An 18,211-nucleotide genomic window follows, 5' to 3' on the forward strand; every position below is an offset into this window, starting at 1 on the left:
CAAGTTTAGTTCTGTCACCTTTGTCACTAAAATTCCTCACTGTCTCCCTCTGTATGTGAGATAAATACCGCATTCCTTGATGTGACACATAAGGACTTTAATGGTCTACCTCTGCTTTCTGGTCTCTTCCTCCCCATCCCTGTGCTCGTTTCTTCATCTGGAAGTGAGTTTTGTGATATGGATTCCTGTTAGTCTGTTACTTCTCAGCTCAGATAGTCCATGCAGAATGACTCTTCCATTTAATACTCTTTGCTGATACTAGGCAGCAGAAAGCAGGTCCTGGAAGCTTGGTCCAGGACTCACTTACCAGCAAAGAACAAATTCCCGGATTAGATACTGTAAAAAGATTTCTTGGGGCTGGGTGGTGATGGACCTGGTTGAGTGTACATGTTACAGTGCATAAGGACCCAGGTTCGAGTCCCCAGTCCCCACCTGCAAGGGGAAAGCTTCATGAGAGGTGAAGCAGTGTGTCTGTCTCTCTTCATCTCAATTACCCCCTTCACTTTCGATTTTTGACTGTGTTTATCCAATAAATAAATAAAGATTTAAAAAAAAAAAAGATTTCTTGAGGGGCCAGGTAGTGGTGCACCGGATTAAGCTCACATAGTATGAATCGAAGGATCTGGTTCAAGCCCCCTCTGCCCACCTGCAGGAGGGAAGCTTCACAAGCAGTGAAGCAGGTCTGCAGATGTCTTTCTTTCTCCCTGTCTAACTCCTCTTCTCTCTCAATTTCTCTTTCTGTCCTATCCAACAAAATGTTGGAAAAATGGCCTCCAGGAGCAGTGAACTTGTAGTGCCGGCACAGAGCCCCAGCAATAACCCAGGAGGCAATAAATAAATAAATAAATAAAAATTTCTTGATGAATGAATTAAATTTAATACCAGGACAAATGATTTATAAATTGGCAGTTGTGATCATGTCCTTCTTTCTTCTTCTTTCCAGAAATCACCAGCTAAAAAGCTAACGAACGCATTAAGCAAATCTCTGAGCTGTGCTTCTAGCCGGGAACCTTTGCATCCCATGTTCCCTGACCAGCCTGAGAAGCCACTCAACTTGGCCCACATTGTGTAAGTATCTCTGCCCTCCAGGTGAAAAGGCATTACTTTTCATTTAAACATGTCCAGATCCATACAAAGGCAGCTGCATATTGTTACCAGTAATCAGCTTTTAATATTTAATTAAAAAGAAGACTAAAACTAGCAATGTAATCAGTCTGAGAGAATGGTAGAGTGCTTGTCTGGCACATGTGAAGCTCTGGGTTCAGCCCCTGTACCACAAAAAAAAAAAAAAAAAAAAGGATTGAAAATAATGTCATTACCCCATAAAGAATTTTGGTCCATATTCCCAGAGGGATAAAGAATATAGGGAAGCTTCCAATGGAGGGGATGGGACAGGGAACTCTGGTGGTGGGAACTGTGTGGAATTGTACCTCTCTTATCTTACAAGCTTGTCGATCATTATTAAATCACTAATAATTAAACCACAAAAAAAAAACCGAAAATAATATCATTATGATTTTTTTTACCTGTAGAAGTGTAAAGTACTTCTGTCAGGATGAATAAGTAAAGGATTCAACACTAATACAGCTACCCTCGAAGTGCAAAATATTCAAAAAGCACAAGTATAAAATGTGACCATTATTAAAAAATCTGCTCCATTGGACCTTAACAATGGAGCTGTTATAGTAAGAAAAACCTGAAGCACACTGTTTAGTATCACTGGCACTTTAAGTCCAAAATATTAGATCATTTGCTTCATTTTTTAAAAAAACTGATCATTCTAAAATTGCCAACAAGTCTAGAAATTGTTGTTGATTTTTTTATCCCAAGCTATGTAATTTTAAAAGAATCATTGCTTGTTGCAGAGGCTAAAGAGGAGGATTGAAGGAGAAATTATCAGAATATCTAAAATAAGCTTTAATTTTTCAAGTAGGAGTGAGTTTATTGGAAGAGGCAGTCAGATTAGGGAACCTTGTTACCAGCCATGCCATCCCCCTCCCAGAAGCTTCATTCCCTGGACCCTCTCTCAGACATGAGTGGCCAACACAATAAGGCAGGCAGTCACCAAGAGTAATCATTCTTGGTGTTGTCTTGGACTCCAAGGACAGAGACTCACTACCTGCTTGACTGTGCAAATAGGAATTGCGTGCTTCTGGTTAGAAGTGCCTCAGAACAGCTCTAGAGTAAGTGCTTTCCCACCCTGGTGAACTGCTTTACATTCTGCATAGCTCTCCCAGGGCCTACTGTACTACAGGGTTGACATCTGTGTATGAACATCAAGAGGTAGGGTGGACCTGAACTGCTAATATTAGGAATTTACCCAAACAATACTCACTCTCCAGGCCATTCCGAAAGTGAGCCTAGGAGGCACCATGGCAGATCTGAGACTCTTAAGAAAGCAGTTATTCTTTCCTCTTGTAATCCTAATCAAACACCATCAAACAGTGTGTGTGCTGTGGTGTCTCTCTGAGCTTTGAATCAATACTAGAGGTTGCTTTCTTTCATCCTGCTTGTGCTTTGAGAGCTCACTGACCGGTCGCAGCAATACGGACAGTCCAGAGGCTCCTGTTGCTGGCATGCACTAAACATCCAGAACTGTAATATCAACCAATTCTTTAGAATGTGATTAACTTATTTGGTGGAGAAAATTCCCTAAGAATAAACTAGGATTGAATAAATCCTGGGAATGTCCTCAAGGGCCAGGATCTTGTAGAAAATAACCTTGTAGGAGCTATTCTTACTAAGGTCTCATTTTTTCCCTCCTGTAAGTCAGAGACAATGACTAAATTGTACATGGATGGAAAAACTAAATGAGAAAATTCTGTGCTCTCTAAATTTCTTTCTGCCAGCTACTCAAAGGATTGAAATGTCTTGCAGAACAGCATACAGTCTAAGTCTTCAGGTGGAAGGAAAGGGTGGAAATGCAAGAGAGTAGAAGTGAATGGCTTTGACTCTGAGACATTGCAGTAGAGTGGAATTAGGGTGTTTGCTACCTCTCTCTTTGAGAGGGAGGCCAGGCAGTGTCACAAGGAGTCACACAGCACTATTACCTGGCAAAGTGCTCTGTACCCAGTTGGTCCTCAGGACTTGGAAGGATGCCCACAGGGGATGGTATGATAGCAAGTTATTTATTAGCTAATGACTTTTTAAAAAGCTTCATTTAATGTTGGTAATAGGATCTGTTGTGTTGTGTAGCAAATTAACTGGGAGTAATAGTTATACAATTAATGTTCTGTAAAATAAGATTCTATACAAAATTTACCTTCTTCTGAGAAAAATTCCATATATTTAACCAAATTCTCGAAGTAGTAGACTGGGGAGATAGCATAATGGTTATGCAAAAGACTATCATGCCTAAGTCTCTGAATTCCCAGGTTCAACCCCCTTGCACCAACATAAGTCAGAACTAAGTAGTGTTCTTTTTTTTTTTAAGTGTTACATACGCCAGCAATCTATCTCAAAATAGTGCTTGGATCAACATACTGATCTATACTCACTAACAGCTCATTTTTCACAGTAGATGTCTTAATTTTAAAAGGAAGATTGTGTGACATATTTAGTTGTTGGAAGAAAATGCTGAAAAGTCATGGTGCAGTATCCTTAGATTAGAACTGAGTATTTTTCCCTCTATTTAACTTTAGATACTTTTATCTATCTACCTTTATTCAAATTCAATAACCTTGAATCTATGTCTTTAGCTTCAATATAGGACTTTCTAGAGCTTTTCAAAGGACTATTCTAAATTATCATAAGCACATAAAGACCACTTAAGTGGTAAACTTGATATTGTGGCATTTGCTCTTACCTCTTCTATTGTTTGTAAATATTACCTTGATTAACTATCTCTATTTTATTCATTTTCGCTGCCTGAAGTGATACTTGGTAAGTAGTTCAGTAATCCCCAATGTACTTATGAAGACATAATTGCAAGTATTTGTAAGATACAAACAAGTCAGTGATATCAGGCTGCTTTAAAACTAATTCTACCCTGAGCTAAATACACACAGACACAACACACATACTGTACATACAATACTAATTTTATAAAAACCTAACCCATGTGAAGGACCCAGAGAGTTTATCCATTTCTTTTTCATAACAATATCCCTAAACTCTTCACTGTGACCCGTTTATTAGCCAAGATATTTTGCTGGTTTACTATGAATTAAATAGACTCTTCAATGCCTTTGCAAATCACCTGTTAGTGCCAAAGTTAGATATTCTCTATCCTAAGTTCAACATGAATGTGATGAACCTTAAAGATGCCATAATTTACAAAGGCGGGAGGGAGGAAGAAAAAAAGAGGGAAAAACTGCAATTTCAGTTTTTCTGTGGCCAATACCAGTAGCATAAACTTCCTGAGCTAAATGAAAAGCATTCCAAATTCACTTGTTCTCTCTTTTTCTAGAGATAGTTCAAGAAAGCCAAGTATTTTAACAAAACAAGAGAAAACCAGAAATGTTGGATGAGTAGATTTATAATGGTTTTTGCAAAGCCACAATGAAGAGATTTCACTGTTTATGGTTTTTCAATCTAATGTATCTAACTTTCAAAGTTCATTGAAAAAAAAAGATCCTTAATATCCTTATTGTAAACTGAAAATGTTTTAGTTAAGACAGAATTTGTTTTAAAATAATCTCATATATCAAGGATATATTCTTCAATAAACAATGAAAAACACTAAGATCTTCTTAGATCTTCAATTAATATATTTAAAGATAACAGTTTCTGCTATTTGACCTTATTTAACAAAATCTTAGAGAAGTTTTGCATCAGATACTATTCAGCTATTAGGAATGATGAATTCACCTTCTTCACTTCATCTTGGATGGAGTTTGAAGGAATCATATTAAGTGAAACAAACCAAAAAGAGAAGGATTACCTTACTCATGGGAAAAACTTAAGAAACAAGAACAGAGAAAGGAAACACAAAGTAACACTTGACCGGTGGCCCATTGCATCAAAGTAGAGAACTTTGGGGAAGGAGGGAAGAAATAAGGTATTGGAGGGAGGAATGTTTTCGAGTATCAAGACCTAATTTGGGAGTGAGAGTGTTTTGCAGACACCTATCTTGGTGGGATGAGAAATTGTACCCATATGCCAGCAACATCAATCATTAGTTTCCCAATAAAAAAATAAAGATAAAAAATAGGGAGTCGGGCGGTAGTGCAGTGGGTTAATCGCATGTGGCGTGCGTGCGAAGCACAAGCACCAGAGTAAGGATCCTGGTTTGAGCTCCCAGCTCCCCACTTGCAGGGGAGTCGCTTCTTTCTCTCCCCATCTCTGTCTTCCCTTCCTCTCTCCATTTCTCTCTGTCCTATCTAACAATGATGACATCAATTACAACAACAATAATAACTACAACAACAATAAAAGATAACAAGGGCAACAAAAGGGAAAATAAATAAAATATTAAAAAATTAAAAATGATAAATAACCAAAAGTTTCAATGAATTTTTCATACAATTATTAACACTTTAAAAGCTATGTAACTTTATGCCCATTTTCATAAATTCATTGGTATTAAAATGTCTACTTTAGGGTCCAGGTGGTGGCACACCTGGTTACATGCACACATTATAGTGCTCAAGGACCCAGGTTCAAGCCTCTGATCTCCACCTGCAGGGAAAAAGCTTCAATGAGTGGTGAAGCAGGTCTCTCTGTCTCTCTCCCTCTCTTTCTTTCTCCTCCCAATTTCTCTCTGTCTCTACTCAATAATAAATAGATAAAGATCAAAATTTTTAAAGTCTATTTTATCCCATAATCTTTCAAATACAGAATTATATTGATATCAAATGTTCCTCTTCCTTATATGTACCTTCTGAGCTCCAAATCCATTTTCAACTCATAAAATACCCAATAGTGTAATATCTAATAATTACACTAAAATAAGATTAAATAATGCTTGGAGATGAGACAGGGATCTTAGCTCTGCCATTGTATTCAAACTAAGATATTAGAGATAGAGAAAGGCTAATATGAAGAAATGTAAAAACAAAAAAATTATTGATGGTGACAGACCAGATGCACTTGGCATTCAAGTCATGAGAAATTCTAAGGAATATTGTATTTTTCTTTTTCTACTACATAGGGGAAAAAAAATGAAGTTCACGGCTTCTTAAGAACTGTCTATCTTATTGTATTGAAGGTCCAGATAACAGACATTTAGTAAATCCTTATGGTGCTTAATCACATCTTTTCTTAGAACAAAGACAAAATAGATAACAATTTTGCAACCTGATCATTCCAGATTTGGCATATCATTAGAAGACCATCATTTTGGGTAACTGAGAAGTAAATTGTCAGACTAAGTAATTCTACACTTCGTTAGAGCATATAGACTGACTGTAACTAAGTTTTTTAGGATACTCTCTATAGAAAATAGTATACATGGGCTGCCGCAGAATCGTTGCTCCATTGCTGGAGATTATTCAGTGAAATGCCCTGGCTCAGAACTCATGAATTAACACACTCATGGTGTTCAGAGATCTTCATTCCCATGTTTAACTGACATTCCCAAGGAATCTATATATGCAGGCATCTTTATATACACAGAAATGAACTTGTAAGACACTTAAGAATTTAGTTGAGATCTATAAAAATTTGTGTTAAAATGTTAAGAGAGAGAGAAGAGAAAGAAAGAAAAGACCAGTGATTTTCCCTTATAGGGATGGTGGAAAGTCACTAGACTTGTTATTTTTACTTGTGTTAATTTTCCATCCACACTGTACTTTGTTTTAGGCCACCCAGACCTGTAACCAGCATGAATGACACCTTGTTCTCCCACTCTGTCCCCTCCTCAGGAAGTCCTTTTATTACCAGGAGGTAAGTTATAGTTCTTTTGTAAAAGAAGTCTTCTGCTGATAATGACCCTTGATTTTGTGATAGGAAAAATATGCCAGTGTAAGCCAAATGTAGAAGATCACTGGGCAAACGCTAGAAGAAGATCACTGGTATAAACTGATTTGTAAATATCTGTCCAAAAGTTTTCAATTTCATTCATTTGGAAAAGTGGGGATGACTTTTTTATTTTTTTTTAAGATTTTATTTATTTATTAATGAGAAAGATAGGAGGATAGAGAAAGAACCAGACATCACTTTGTTATATGTGCTGCCAGGGATCGAACTCAGGAACTCCTGCTTGAGAGTCCAAAGCTTTATCACTGTGCCACCTCACAGACCACATTAAGGCCACTTCTTTAAGCTTGTATTTGCAGTACCCACAGTATGAGTGTGAGGTGTGTTTACATTTGACTACTGACAAACCCATTCTATCTCTCTGAGAAAGTCACTTTCACAGCACTTGTAATGTTACGTTTAAGCCAGGGAACTGGCATTTCAAAATGCAGTGGGAAATAATTATATACATTGTAAAACACCTCATAATTTAAAGTTCCACATATAGAAGGACCTTCTTTTGGGTGAACTTTATTGTTCCTTAACCTGACAGCTGAATATTGAGCTTGGAAATACGGTTCCCACATAAGTCATTTCATGGATAATAAGAACTCTTTTTTAAAAGTAGATTTATGTATCATCTTTTTGCAAAAGACCCTCCCCCATGTGAGCAAAGAACAGGTGAAGTGACATTTCTCTTAGAGCTAAAATGATAAGTAGGCAGGAGTCAAGAGGTGCTGCAGATCATTTGATCAAATACCATGAGAAAAGCACCGGGGATTTACTTGATAAATACATAGAGAAGGCTCACAGAAAAACAGAAACAAAGGGAAAATTGAAGTGAGTAATTTAACGCAAGATTTCAGGTGTCATTCAGTAAGGGAAGAAAAAGCTTCACGTTTTACTAAATGAAGGTAATCATTATTTTTCCTCAAGAGGTTTCTAAGTCATCAATTTCATTGTAATATTCTGCCTCCTTCCAGTGAGGTTGTGAAGACAGCAAAACCTCAGAACACTGTAATTTTTTTTCCCTTGAGTTCCTGGATTTGTCATCAACAGGAATCTGAGATTAAGATGTCCCCCCCACCACCACAATTGTTATAAGCAGAATGTGGCAGTTCGCACTGTTTCCGCTCTGCAATTTAAGCAAGTCCGTAACAGGTGCAATGAGGAGGCGATTGAACTGCATAACATTCCCAGTAAAAGAGCATGGTTTAGGCCACATTTAGGCCATCAGTGTGTTTCTCTTGGTATCACTGCTCAGAACCACCTGGAAAATCAACCCTCTTTTGCAAAGCAAAATCATAAACTGTAGACTGATAAGAGACACAAGTCTGTGCATCTATCTAGGTAAGAGCTGGTGTGATGTTAACCAAGATAGTATGCTTTTGTCATTAGGACTCTCTGAATTCTGCAGACTGCAAGCAGAGTTAGACCCCATCCTTACTGAAGGTCATTTTATATCATTTCAGCTCGGACGGTGCTTATGGTGGCTGCGTCTAGATGGATAACATGGCTTCCTCTCCTCTAAAATATACCTATAGTACTCTGAGCTGTTGTGCTTTCTCCAGGGTGCATGTTACCCATTAACCCAGTAAATCATTTCCCTCTTTTCACATTTTCAGTCCTTTTGGAATGGTCCTGTGAACCACAGACACATTGTTTAAAGTGTGCAGTTCTTCCTACTACCATGGAGACTGGCTTCTGGTTTGTTTGAAGGGTGCTGTTCAATAAAGCTGTGTACTCTGACTGTCTTTCCTCTCTTGAGTGGGCCTTGCTCTGTCCATGGGAAGTTTTGATGAGGTTTCATTGTTTGGCTTCCTCAGGTTACCTGAGGAAATAGGTGCAGCCAGCCCTCTGGCTGAGGAGCACTTGCTCATAAAGCTGTATGTAAACCACCTTGACCACAGTGCACGGTCAGTATCCCAACCCCAGTCACTAACCCTAGTAGTAGTTCTAGAACTAGAATGCTCGTCAGTTTAGCTCACTACTAAATTCCTCTGGTAGCATGTCTTAGTGATGATAGAAGTCTTCCAAAGCTTCAAGAAACTGTAGAGCAATCTCACCTTGAACTGGACTTCTCATCTCTTTCTTCTATTTTTTTGTTTTCTTTTCTTTTCTTTTCTTTATTTGGGGACTAATGTTTTACAGTTGACAGTAAATACAATAGTTTGTACATGCATAACATTTCTCATTTTCCACACAACAATACAACCTCCACTCGGTCCTCTGCCATCTTGTTCCAGGACTTGAACTCCCCCCACCACCACCCACCTCTTTCTGTGTTTAATGTGTTTTATTGATTCCATAGATTCATACTTGTGTATATATAAGATGCATCTGAGAGAAGAATACCAAGCTGTATATTCTCTGGACATGTTTTTCATTTTTGTACAAATTACAAGAGCTCAGATGGTAACTTCATGGATTTATAAATGAAGAGTCTCCTGGAATAATCTTTAGCCCCGTGGGGTGAGGCTGGAACAGTGGTAAATGTCTGTATCATACATTTCTGTCCCACTGGGTCTGTCTGGGTCAGTTTTCCCTTCTGGAAAAATAGTTTGATTTCCATTTAAGTAGCCATTTCAAAACCTCTTCATGCGACCAGTGCTTACTTGACAATGTTGTTTAGCCATTTTCATACACTAAAGTTGGTGGGAACTCACTATATCAAATGTCAGCCTAAGTTAAAGGTGTTACAGGTCTGATCTTCTATGATCGGAACTAAACCAAATAACCTCTTCACTCCTACCCCACCCTAAACTTTTCCTTTAAAAGAAGATAAAAATAAAAGTAAAAAGTCATGGAAAAGGCTGGTGAGTGTTAAGGCAGCATTAAGAAAGTAGGAAAGCTGACCAAACAGATATTTTATTTAGCCTGAGTTGTCATTTGTATTTGAAAGATCTTTAAAAAGTAAGGTAGAATGAACTGAAATCTCTGCTCCAAATGCTCACTGCAAACTCCAAATATTACTCACCTAGAGTCCATTACAAGCACATCACTTTGATCTTCAAAGGTCACTAGGGTGTAACTTTGAAGTCTTCTGACATCCTAGTAATCTACCTCACACAGATTTACGAGGATATAACTCTGGTTACTGCCAACATCTGTTACGTTCCCTTTTTCATATCTATTTCTAGCTGTATACTTGATTCACTTTTCCCTGACATGGAAAATAACAAGGAAATTCTAAAAGGTGTTATCCTCTAACCCTTTGAATCAACTCTGACATTTTCCTATTTGTGTGTGTGTGTATGTATGTTCATGGCCGGTCAGCAATTAGGTACAATATGGATCAAATAATACAATTCATGAACCAATTCTCATTTGTTTATTTTCTTTATAATAAACAAACTCCCAAATCTATATTTTTTTTTACAAATTTTTATTTACTTCTTTCAAATTTATAGAGGAAATGTCTGAGTCGGTAAAAATTTGTCACCACTAGGAAAAATGCTCGAGGGGCTATATTTATAGTATGTGGGCACTAACATTACCCAAGCTTATAAGAGACAGCTATTAGCATTGCATATCTTATCCCAGAAGCTCAGCACAAATCCAGGCCCAGAAAGACCCTCTCTGACCTTCACTGTGCATAGCTTCCTACCTTTTGAGTGTCTGCCATCTTTGTTGGTATGATGTCTCCTTTGGAAAATTTTATCTTGCCAAAATTCTTGCCAGCTTTACATGAGATAGCTAGCTATTTCTATGTAAAATAAAATATTTTAAATTTTTTGTATCATCTTCATTAGCCTCATTGAGAACTCTAGAAAGCATGAATGACTGGGCTCCTATACTTCTAGTATTAGAAACATCTTTTAAAGATTCCACAGATATTTTCATAGGTGCAGACTCTACTCACAAAAGGGATCACCTTGGCTTTCATCTCTAACAACCAGTCAGATCTTACCTCTCCCCTTAATATTAGAAACTTGTTTGTGATTCATAGTATGTTTTGAATATAATCTAAATATGCTGATTTCTGGTTTATCTCAATAACATTTGCTTAATTCCTAATGCTGCATTAGGCTCATTCATGCATTTGGGGAGCCCTACTACCCACCTCAAGCATCCCCAAAACCTATTTTTTTTCCTCCCTGGAGAAGCACTTGTGAATTTTTTTGGTTGCTTATCTGGTTTGGTTTGGGTTTTCAGTTATAGCTAAGCCAAATCATTGTATCTTATTTTGCTTTCAGACACTTTGCACATCCAAAGATTCTTTACCTAACAACTATATATATATCTTTGTATCTTTTGTTAAATTTTCTCAGTTGTCTAAACACTGGCAAACGCTAGAAGAAGAAGAAGTTGTCCAAACAAAAATTAAGCATTTGTACTTTGACAGTCAAAATTAACTGGAAAAAAATGAAGGTATTGAATTTAGCCTATACTTCTAAAAACCAGTTTGCTAATGGCAAGGTTTTTTACAAAGATGAAAGCATATTCCTTTTCAACAAGATGTATACATATGTTTATATATGATAAAACTAATACATTTATAAATCAACCATGCTGGGAAATGTTTCCACTTTTTCACACTTTCTAGGCATGTTGTATGAAACTGGAGTCATTAAAAAAATAATAACTATGTATCCCATGTAGCATCAAAGCCCACTAATATCATAGATTGTCTTTCCAACCTTGAAATAAGTCATCTCTCTGCTCTGCGCTAACCATTTCTTACACTTAAATGTTAGTGCATGACTGAAATCAGTCACTTCTCTTCTTCACTTTAATAACCTTTATCCTCTTGCTTGAGTTGATTTAGTGTTTGTGCATATCTTGTACCCAGAAAACATTTTTATAGGCTCACTTTGAAAAAATATATAGTTGATAGGATTTAAAGATATCCTCAGTCAACATTAGAGATACAGTGAATCAAACATTTCCTAAGAACATTGATCATTTCTCTCAGTACCTGCATACTGTAGCTCCATTTTCATGCCAGCCATAATTGATAATGAGTTTTCTGATGGTAGAGCAGCAGGTTAGGTGCAGGTGGTGCAAAGTGCAAGGATTGGCATAAGGATCCCTGTTCGAGCCCCTAGCTCCCCACCTGCAGGGGGGTTGCTTCACAAGCGGTTGCTTTTCTCCCTCTCTCTGTGTTCTCCTCCTCTCTTGATTTCTCTCTGTCCTATCCAACAACAGCAACAGCAATAACAACAATAATAGTAACAGTGATAAACAAGGGAAACAAAAGGGGAAAAAATGACCTCCAGGAGCAGTGGATTCCTAGTGCAGGCACCGAGCCACAGCGATAACCCTGGAGGCAAAAAAAAAAAAATTGAATTTTCCCCCAAGGAGACACAAAACTGTTTTCATGCTTTCACTGATATGCATGTGGCAAAGAGTTTGTACTTCAGACCTAAGAACTAAAAGCTTAAAAGAGAAACAGAATTTTCCAAGTAATTATTTTGTGGCAAAACTTAACTTGTGGATTCTTACTTACTGTATTTAAATTAGTTTGGATTACGTTAATTATGATAAGGAACAAAGTTTTATGGGGCTGAGTGGTGGCACACCTGCTTAAGCATACATGTTACAATACTCAAGGACCCAGGTTCGAGCCCCCCAGCACTTGTTTCTTGAAAAGAGTATACATAGGTTCCTGTGTGCCTGATCCCAAAGCCCACAACAAATTGCAAATACCTTCCAACTTTTCTATGCAAATTCTCAAGCTACAATATGATAGCTTAAAATATCAGAATTCTAAAAAATACTCATTGCTTTGAAGAGAAGATAGTAGGTCATATCTTGTTTCTGCCTCTATAGCCATTTAGGAAAAAAATGTCTTCACGTTGCTTCCTTCTTCAAGCTCCCTGTAACTATGCTGCAGAAGGGATTCAAGTGGATGACACCTAATGCAAAAAGTCTTCCTTTCTAGAACCAATTTGTAACTGAAAATTGCCTCCTGATCAGTTTTCTACATTCTCAATCTGTGTCATTTAGAGAGTTCCTTTATGGTGTGTCAGGCAGTAGTGCAGCGGGTTAAGGGCACATGGCGCAAAGCGCAAGCACCAGCATAAGCATCCCAGTTCCAGCACCTGTCCCCATCCCCCAACCCCCTCTCCTCACCTCCCCACCTGCAGGGAGTCACTTCACAAGCAATGAAGCAGGTCTGCAGGTGTCTATCTTTCTCTCCCCATCTCTGTCTCCCCTTTCTCCATTTCTCTCTGTCGTATCCAACAACAACATCAGTGGCAACAATAATGGCAACAAGAGCAACAAAATGGGAAAAAATGGCCTCGGGGAGTCCAGTGGTGGCACAGTGGATTAAGGGCACGTGGTGCAAGGACCAGCAGAAGGATCCGGTTCAAGCCCCCAGCTCCCCACCTGCAGGGGAGTCGCTTCACAGGCAGTGAAGCAGGTCTGCAGGTGTCTCTCTTTCTTTCCCCCTCTCTATCTCCCCCTCCTCTCTCCATTTCTCTCTATCCTATCCAATAATTACAACAGTAATAATAACTACAACAATTAAAAAAATGGCCTCCAGGAGCAAGTGGATTCTTGGTGCAGGCACCAAGCCCCATTGATAACCATGGAGACAAAAAAAAAAAAAAGAAAGAAAGAAAGAAAGAAAGTTTCCTGTTCCTCTTTTTTTTTTTTTTTTCCCTTAACCTGATTGCATCATGCACTTGGCTTCTATACATGGTCATATTTTTGGGTTTCCAGATACAAGTGATGAGGACAATTTTGAGATTAGCTCTGAGAATTACAGAAACTGTATGGACAGTGAGCACTATGCCAGAAATTCCCCTGCCACTAGAAACTCAACATAATGAAATAAATATTTTATTTACACAGACTCATAAATGCAGATAGTATAATCCCCATATTTTACAAGAACTCCCCTCACCAAGAATTCTCACAGAAGTAGAAAAGGATAAAAGCATGTAAACGATTCCTTCAAACCAAGGACCAACGCAAGAAAGTGGCAAGGAAAGAAAGAGCTGTGTGTAAGAATATCTGCTTGTTCCTTTGAGGGAGAAAGGGATTTGGGAAGAAAAAGATGGGAAGGAGACAGACAAATGAAATAAAGGAAAGAGAGATAGGTGTCTAAAGAATTAGTGTTTTCAGGACTGAGGCATTGAAGTCCCAGGTTGAATTCTAAGAACAACCATAAGCCTGAGTTGAGCAGTGGACTGGTTAAATGTAAATGTAAATATGACAATAATAAAGATAGTTATACTAATTTGGAAAGAATAAGTTACAAAAGTTGCTCCCACTGGTTCCTGTACCAAACACCAGTCATCATTGTAGTTGCCTTTCACCAAGATGGAATCAAGCCTAACAGCACTTTTGAGATTTTACAGACATTCAGTATTTCACTAGAGTATTGAAACAAACAGATCTTCAGGTGTTGTTAAAATTCAGAGGCTCTAGCTGGCCGGGCTAGTTTCACGGGCGGGTAACAGAGACTTGGGGTCACACGGCTGGGCAGGGAAGCTGTATTTCTTTATTCAGGAACAACGATTCATAAACTAAGACAAACTAATCACCAAACAGAACTCTCCTGCCTCCTTCCCCCGCAGCGGCGCCAAGCACTCTGGAACTCTGGAACTCTCTCAGGGTTCCTTGGGGCGGGGACAAGCGGGCCCGCGATACTAGCAGGACTGAACCAATTTTCTTGGCAGGGGAAGAGCATACAACAATTCCCCCTTTTCTTTTTAACTAAATGACCACAGTATCAGGGGTGTGGGGTGAACAGAAACCTATATCGTACAGGCATTTTAAAAAAAGAAACTGGCACAAACATGGAGAAACATGTAAGCAAGTAACAAGAACCATTGTGCTGTCAAGAGAAGGCCTGAGGGGGCCATTTTTTTGCCTCTGTGGGCAAAACTTTATCAGCTTAAAAAAAACATTTCCTGCCTCTGGGGGGGCGTACTTGTCTCAACGGACATTCGCATGGGGGCGGAGAACGGCCTAGAGTCCCAAAGGCAGCTGGCTGCAATTTACTTACTATGAAACAAAACTTGTCATTAACATAATCATAGTGCAATCTAACATTTCTAATAGAGAAGGAATTTGAGACTTTTACATATCAACAACGTCTTTTTAACCTTTTGTTACACCCATTTAAGATGGAGACACACCCTAGGTGTGCACAGGAAAGAAAACCTCAGGCATGAGAATAATTAGCATAGCCATTGTGTAATCTACCATTTCTAATAGAGAAGGTAATTGAGAGTTTTACATATCAACAAGTCTATTTAACCTTTTGTTACATCCTTTCAAGATGGAGACACACCCTAGGTGTGCGCAGGTCTTGTTTAGACCAACTTAGTTAAAATATATTGATTGTTAACTAATTTTTACCTCAGACTTTAAATGTAAGTTAATTTTATCTTTATGAGAATTACGTTGAAAACTTTTTTCATTTAACTTTGGCTAGTAAGAATTTAGCCTTAAAGTTACTGTTTACAAAACTTTAAATACACACATAAACATGGTCATTAATACACAAGGAGAGAAACCTTTGTTACGAAGACATGTCATTTTAAACACGAATTTAGATGTGTACTGTCTTAGTTGTTGGGGGGGTCACCATCTGGAGGTGGCCTCCCGCGTAGCTCCACTTCAAGGAATTGTAGGTTGCAATCTCTGCACGAATCTCTGCATACTCCAGCTTGTCTGCCTTCAGACCGGAGCTGGAGATCTTAGCCAGGGTGCCCAGTTTCAGCAGGGAGCCCGGGGGGTCCGGGAGGTCCGGGATCTGTATAGAATTCATAGCCAGAGGGCGGGCGGGCCAGCCTTGTAGAAGGCACAGGCCAAGGTGCCCTGGGGTGGCGGCCATGATAGGCCACCGTGGCCCTGCCCCATGGCCCTGTCATATCTGCTGCCCTGTTCCATGGCCCTGTCATATCTGCTGCCCTGCTTACAGTGGCCGAGCAGCGTGGAGGGATCCCGCGTCCAGTGCCCTGTGCCACGCGGTGGAGAGCCGGCTCTTGTGGGCTGGCCTCGGGCTCCTGTGTGTTGGCATCAGGCTCTTGCATGTTGGCATTGGGCTCTAGCGTGTTGGCATCAGGCTCCTGTGTGGTGGCATCGGGCTCCTGCGTGCTGGCATCGGGCTCCTGCGTGCTGGTGTTGGGCTCCCGTGTGCTGGCATCGGCCTCCTGTGGGCTGCGGGGCTGCGGCCATGGTGCACGGGGTTGTCTGGGCACAGCCGGCTGGCTGGCTGCTCCACCAGGTGGAAAAGGCAGCTCCGCGCCTCGCCTCTTGCCCACTGGCTCTTCCCGACTCCGCTGGCTGTTCTGAGTGCACCCGAGCGAGTGGAAACCACAGAGTGGTCCAGAGATAAATGTTCCAAAAACAGCAAAACAGTCTCATGAAGAAAGAGCAAAGGCCTTTGGAGATCTCTTCACAAGCAGAAGAGAAGGCCATAGTACATAGGTAGCCAAATTGTCTTCACTTATCTGAGAGATGCGCAGGTCAGGTCCACATGGGCGCCATTTGTTGTTAAAATTCAGAGGCTCCATCTGGCCGGGCTAGCTTCACGGGCGGGTAACAGAGACTTGGGGTCACACGGCTGGGCAGGGAAGCTGTATTTCTTTATTCAGGAACAACGATTCATAAACTAAGACAAACTAATCACCAAACAGAACTCTCCTGCCTCCTTCCCCCGCAGCGGTGCCAAGCACTCTGGAACTCTGGAACTCTCTCAGGGTTCCTTGGGGCGGGGACAAGCAGGCCCGCGATACTAGCAGGACTGAACCAATTTTCTTGGCAGGGGGAGAGCATACAACATTCAGGGTTGAGTTTCCTGTGTTTTTTGTTTTGTGTTTCACTCTGCTGGTCTTTTCTTCTTAGGCTCTCAGCATTAGAAGCTGGACCTGTATAACAGTTAGCTTTTAGTTTAAGAAACTTCACAGTTTCTGGGCTGATTTCAATAAGGAGAGAAACATTAAGAAGGTAGGGGCATTTAGTTTGGAGGACAGAACCATTGATACTTCACAGTGTTTTTTAGTTGGATTTGCAGGCCTCCCAAATCAATTGCATAGTGGGTATGTCTGTCTTGAGGTTTAAAAAAATATTGGGACAGAGTAATTGAGCAGTAGAAACTGTATTTTTTGGATGAGGAACATAAAATTATTTACTTCAGTGCAGAGTTTGTTTTACTGTTTTGTTTGGATGTCAGCAAAACACTAAATATGATGGTAGTTATCTGTTCCAATGGACAGGTTTCATAGTGCTAGAAGGTAAGAATCAATGGTAAAGATAAAATCACTGAGTTCAAAGGAGGAAATTCCTTTAGAACATTTAATTCACTTGTCAGTTTTGTTTATGTGCAGTTGTACTATTGAAATATAGCAGAATGCTGTGGAACGGATACTTTCCTCAAAAGCTAAGTGAAGTCATGCATTTAACAGTCAAGCATATCTACTCTATACTAGACAGTTTTTAGTAAATCAAATTTGAGTTTGAATTTACCAGAGAATTCTCTATGTAAGGAATCCTGTAGTAAGCTCTATTCATATTGTGAAATCCAATTATAATGTGTATAACTCTAATGTAATCTCTTTTAAAATGTCTAATATTTTTGTACCCCATGATCTAAAAGGGCTGTACTTTTTTAAAAGACTTATAGTAAATCTTTAAAGCTTAAGGTTTTAGCATAAATTGCCTTAATATGTAAGCTTGTAAATTTATAAGCTTAAATTAGTATATTAATATAAGTACATATTAAATTTAAAACTTCTGTGGGGGGTCATGTGGTAACATTCTAGGATAAAGTGTACAGAGCACAAAGCACAAGGACCTGCGAAAGGATCCCGGTTTGAGCCCCCTGGCTCCCTACCTGCAGGAGGGGAGGGGGTCTGCCTCACAAGTGGTGAAACAGGTCTGCAGGTAATTCTCCGTCTCTTTCCCCCTCTATAGCCTCTTCCCCTCTCAATTTCTCTCTGTCCTATCCAATTAAAACAAAAAATGGCCACCAGAAACAGTGGATTCATAGTGCCAGCATCAAGCCCAGCAATAATACTGGAGGCAAAAATAAAAAAATTAAGACTTCTAAAAAGAATGGGAATGTTTATGTTAAAAACTCAGTTTTTTCTTGTATGTTTGTTTGTTTCCAGGCTCCCAGGTTCAATCTCCAGCACCATCATAAGCAAGAGCTGAGCAGTACTTTGGTGTTTCTCTCTGTGTCTTTCTCTATCTTTCTTATTAAAATAAAATATTTTAAGCAGATAATGATTATTTTAAAACACCCATAGTTTTATCTACTTCATAGTCAAACAAAGTCAGTTAATTTTTGTATTCTCCTTGAAGGGAAGGAAAAGAGCTTTATATATATCAGTGTTACAGAGAACATTCTTAA

At 39.3% G+C, this 18,211-nt stretch overlaps 1 protein-coding gene across 27 annotated transcripts in view; it reads left to right on the forward strand.

Annotated features, from left to right (window-relative positions):
* Positions 1–18,211, forward strand: part of DTNA (dystrobrevin alpha) — a 431,975-nt gene that overhangs the window by 356,521 nt on the left and 57,243 nt on the right. For 22 of the 27 annotated variants that reach the window (XM_060173679.1, XM_060173682.1, XM_060173692.1 and 19 more), the window contains 2 exons: positions 944–1,068; positions 6,742–6,825. In XM_060173679.1, coding sequence (XP_060029662.1) covers positions 944–1,068; positions 6,742–6,825 — 209 coding nt within the window. Of the gene's footprint in view, positions 1–943; positions 1,069–6,741; positions 6,826–8,295; positions 8,652–8,723; positions 8,814–18,211 lie in introns of those variants that run through there. The other 5 variants (XM_060173699.1, XM_007520949.2, XM_060173700.1 and 2 more) reach the window with 3 other exon arrangements.

Source organism: Erinaceus europaeus, chromosome 15 (genome assembly GCF_950295315.1).
Source record: "Erinaceus europaeus chromosome 15, mEriEur2.1, whole genome shotgun sequence".
Lineage (NCBI taxonomy): Eukaryota > Metazoa > Chordata > Mammalia > Eulipotyphla > Erinaceidae > Erinaceus > Erinaceus europaeus.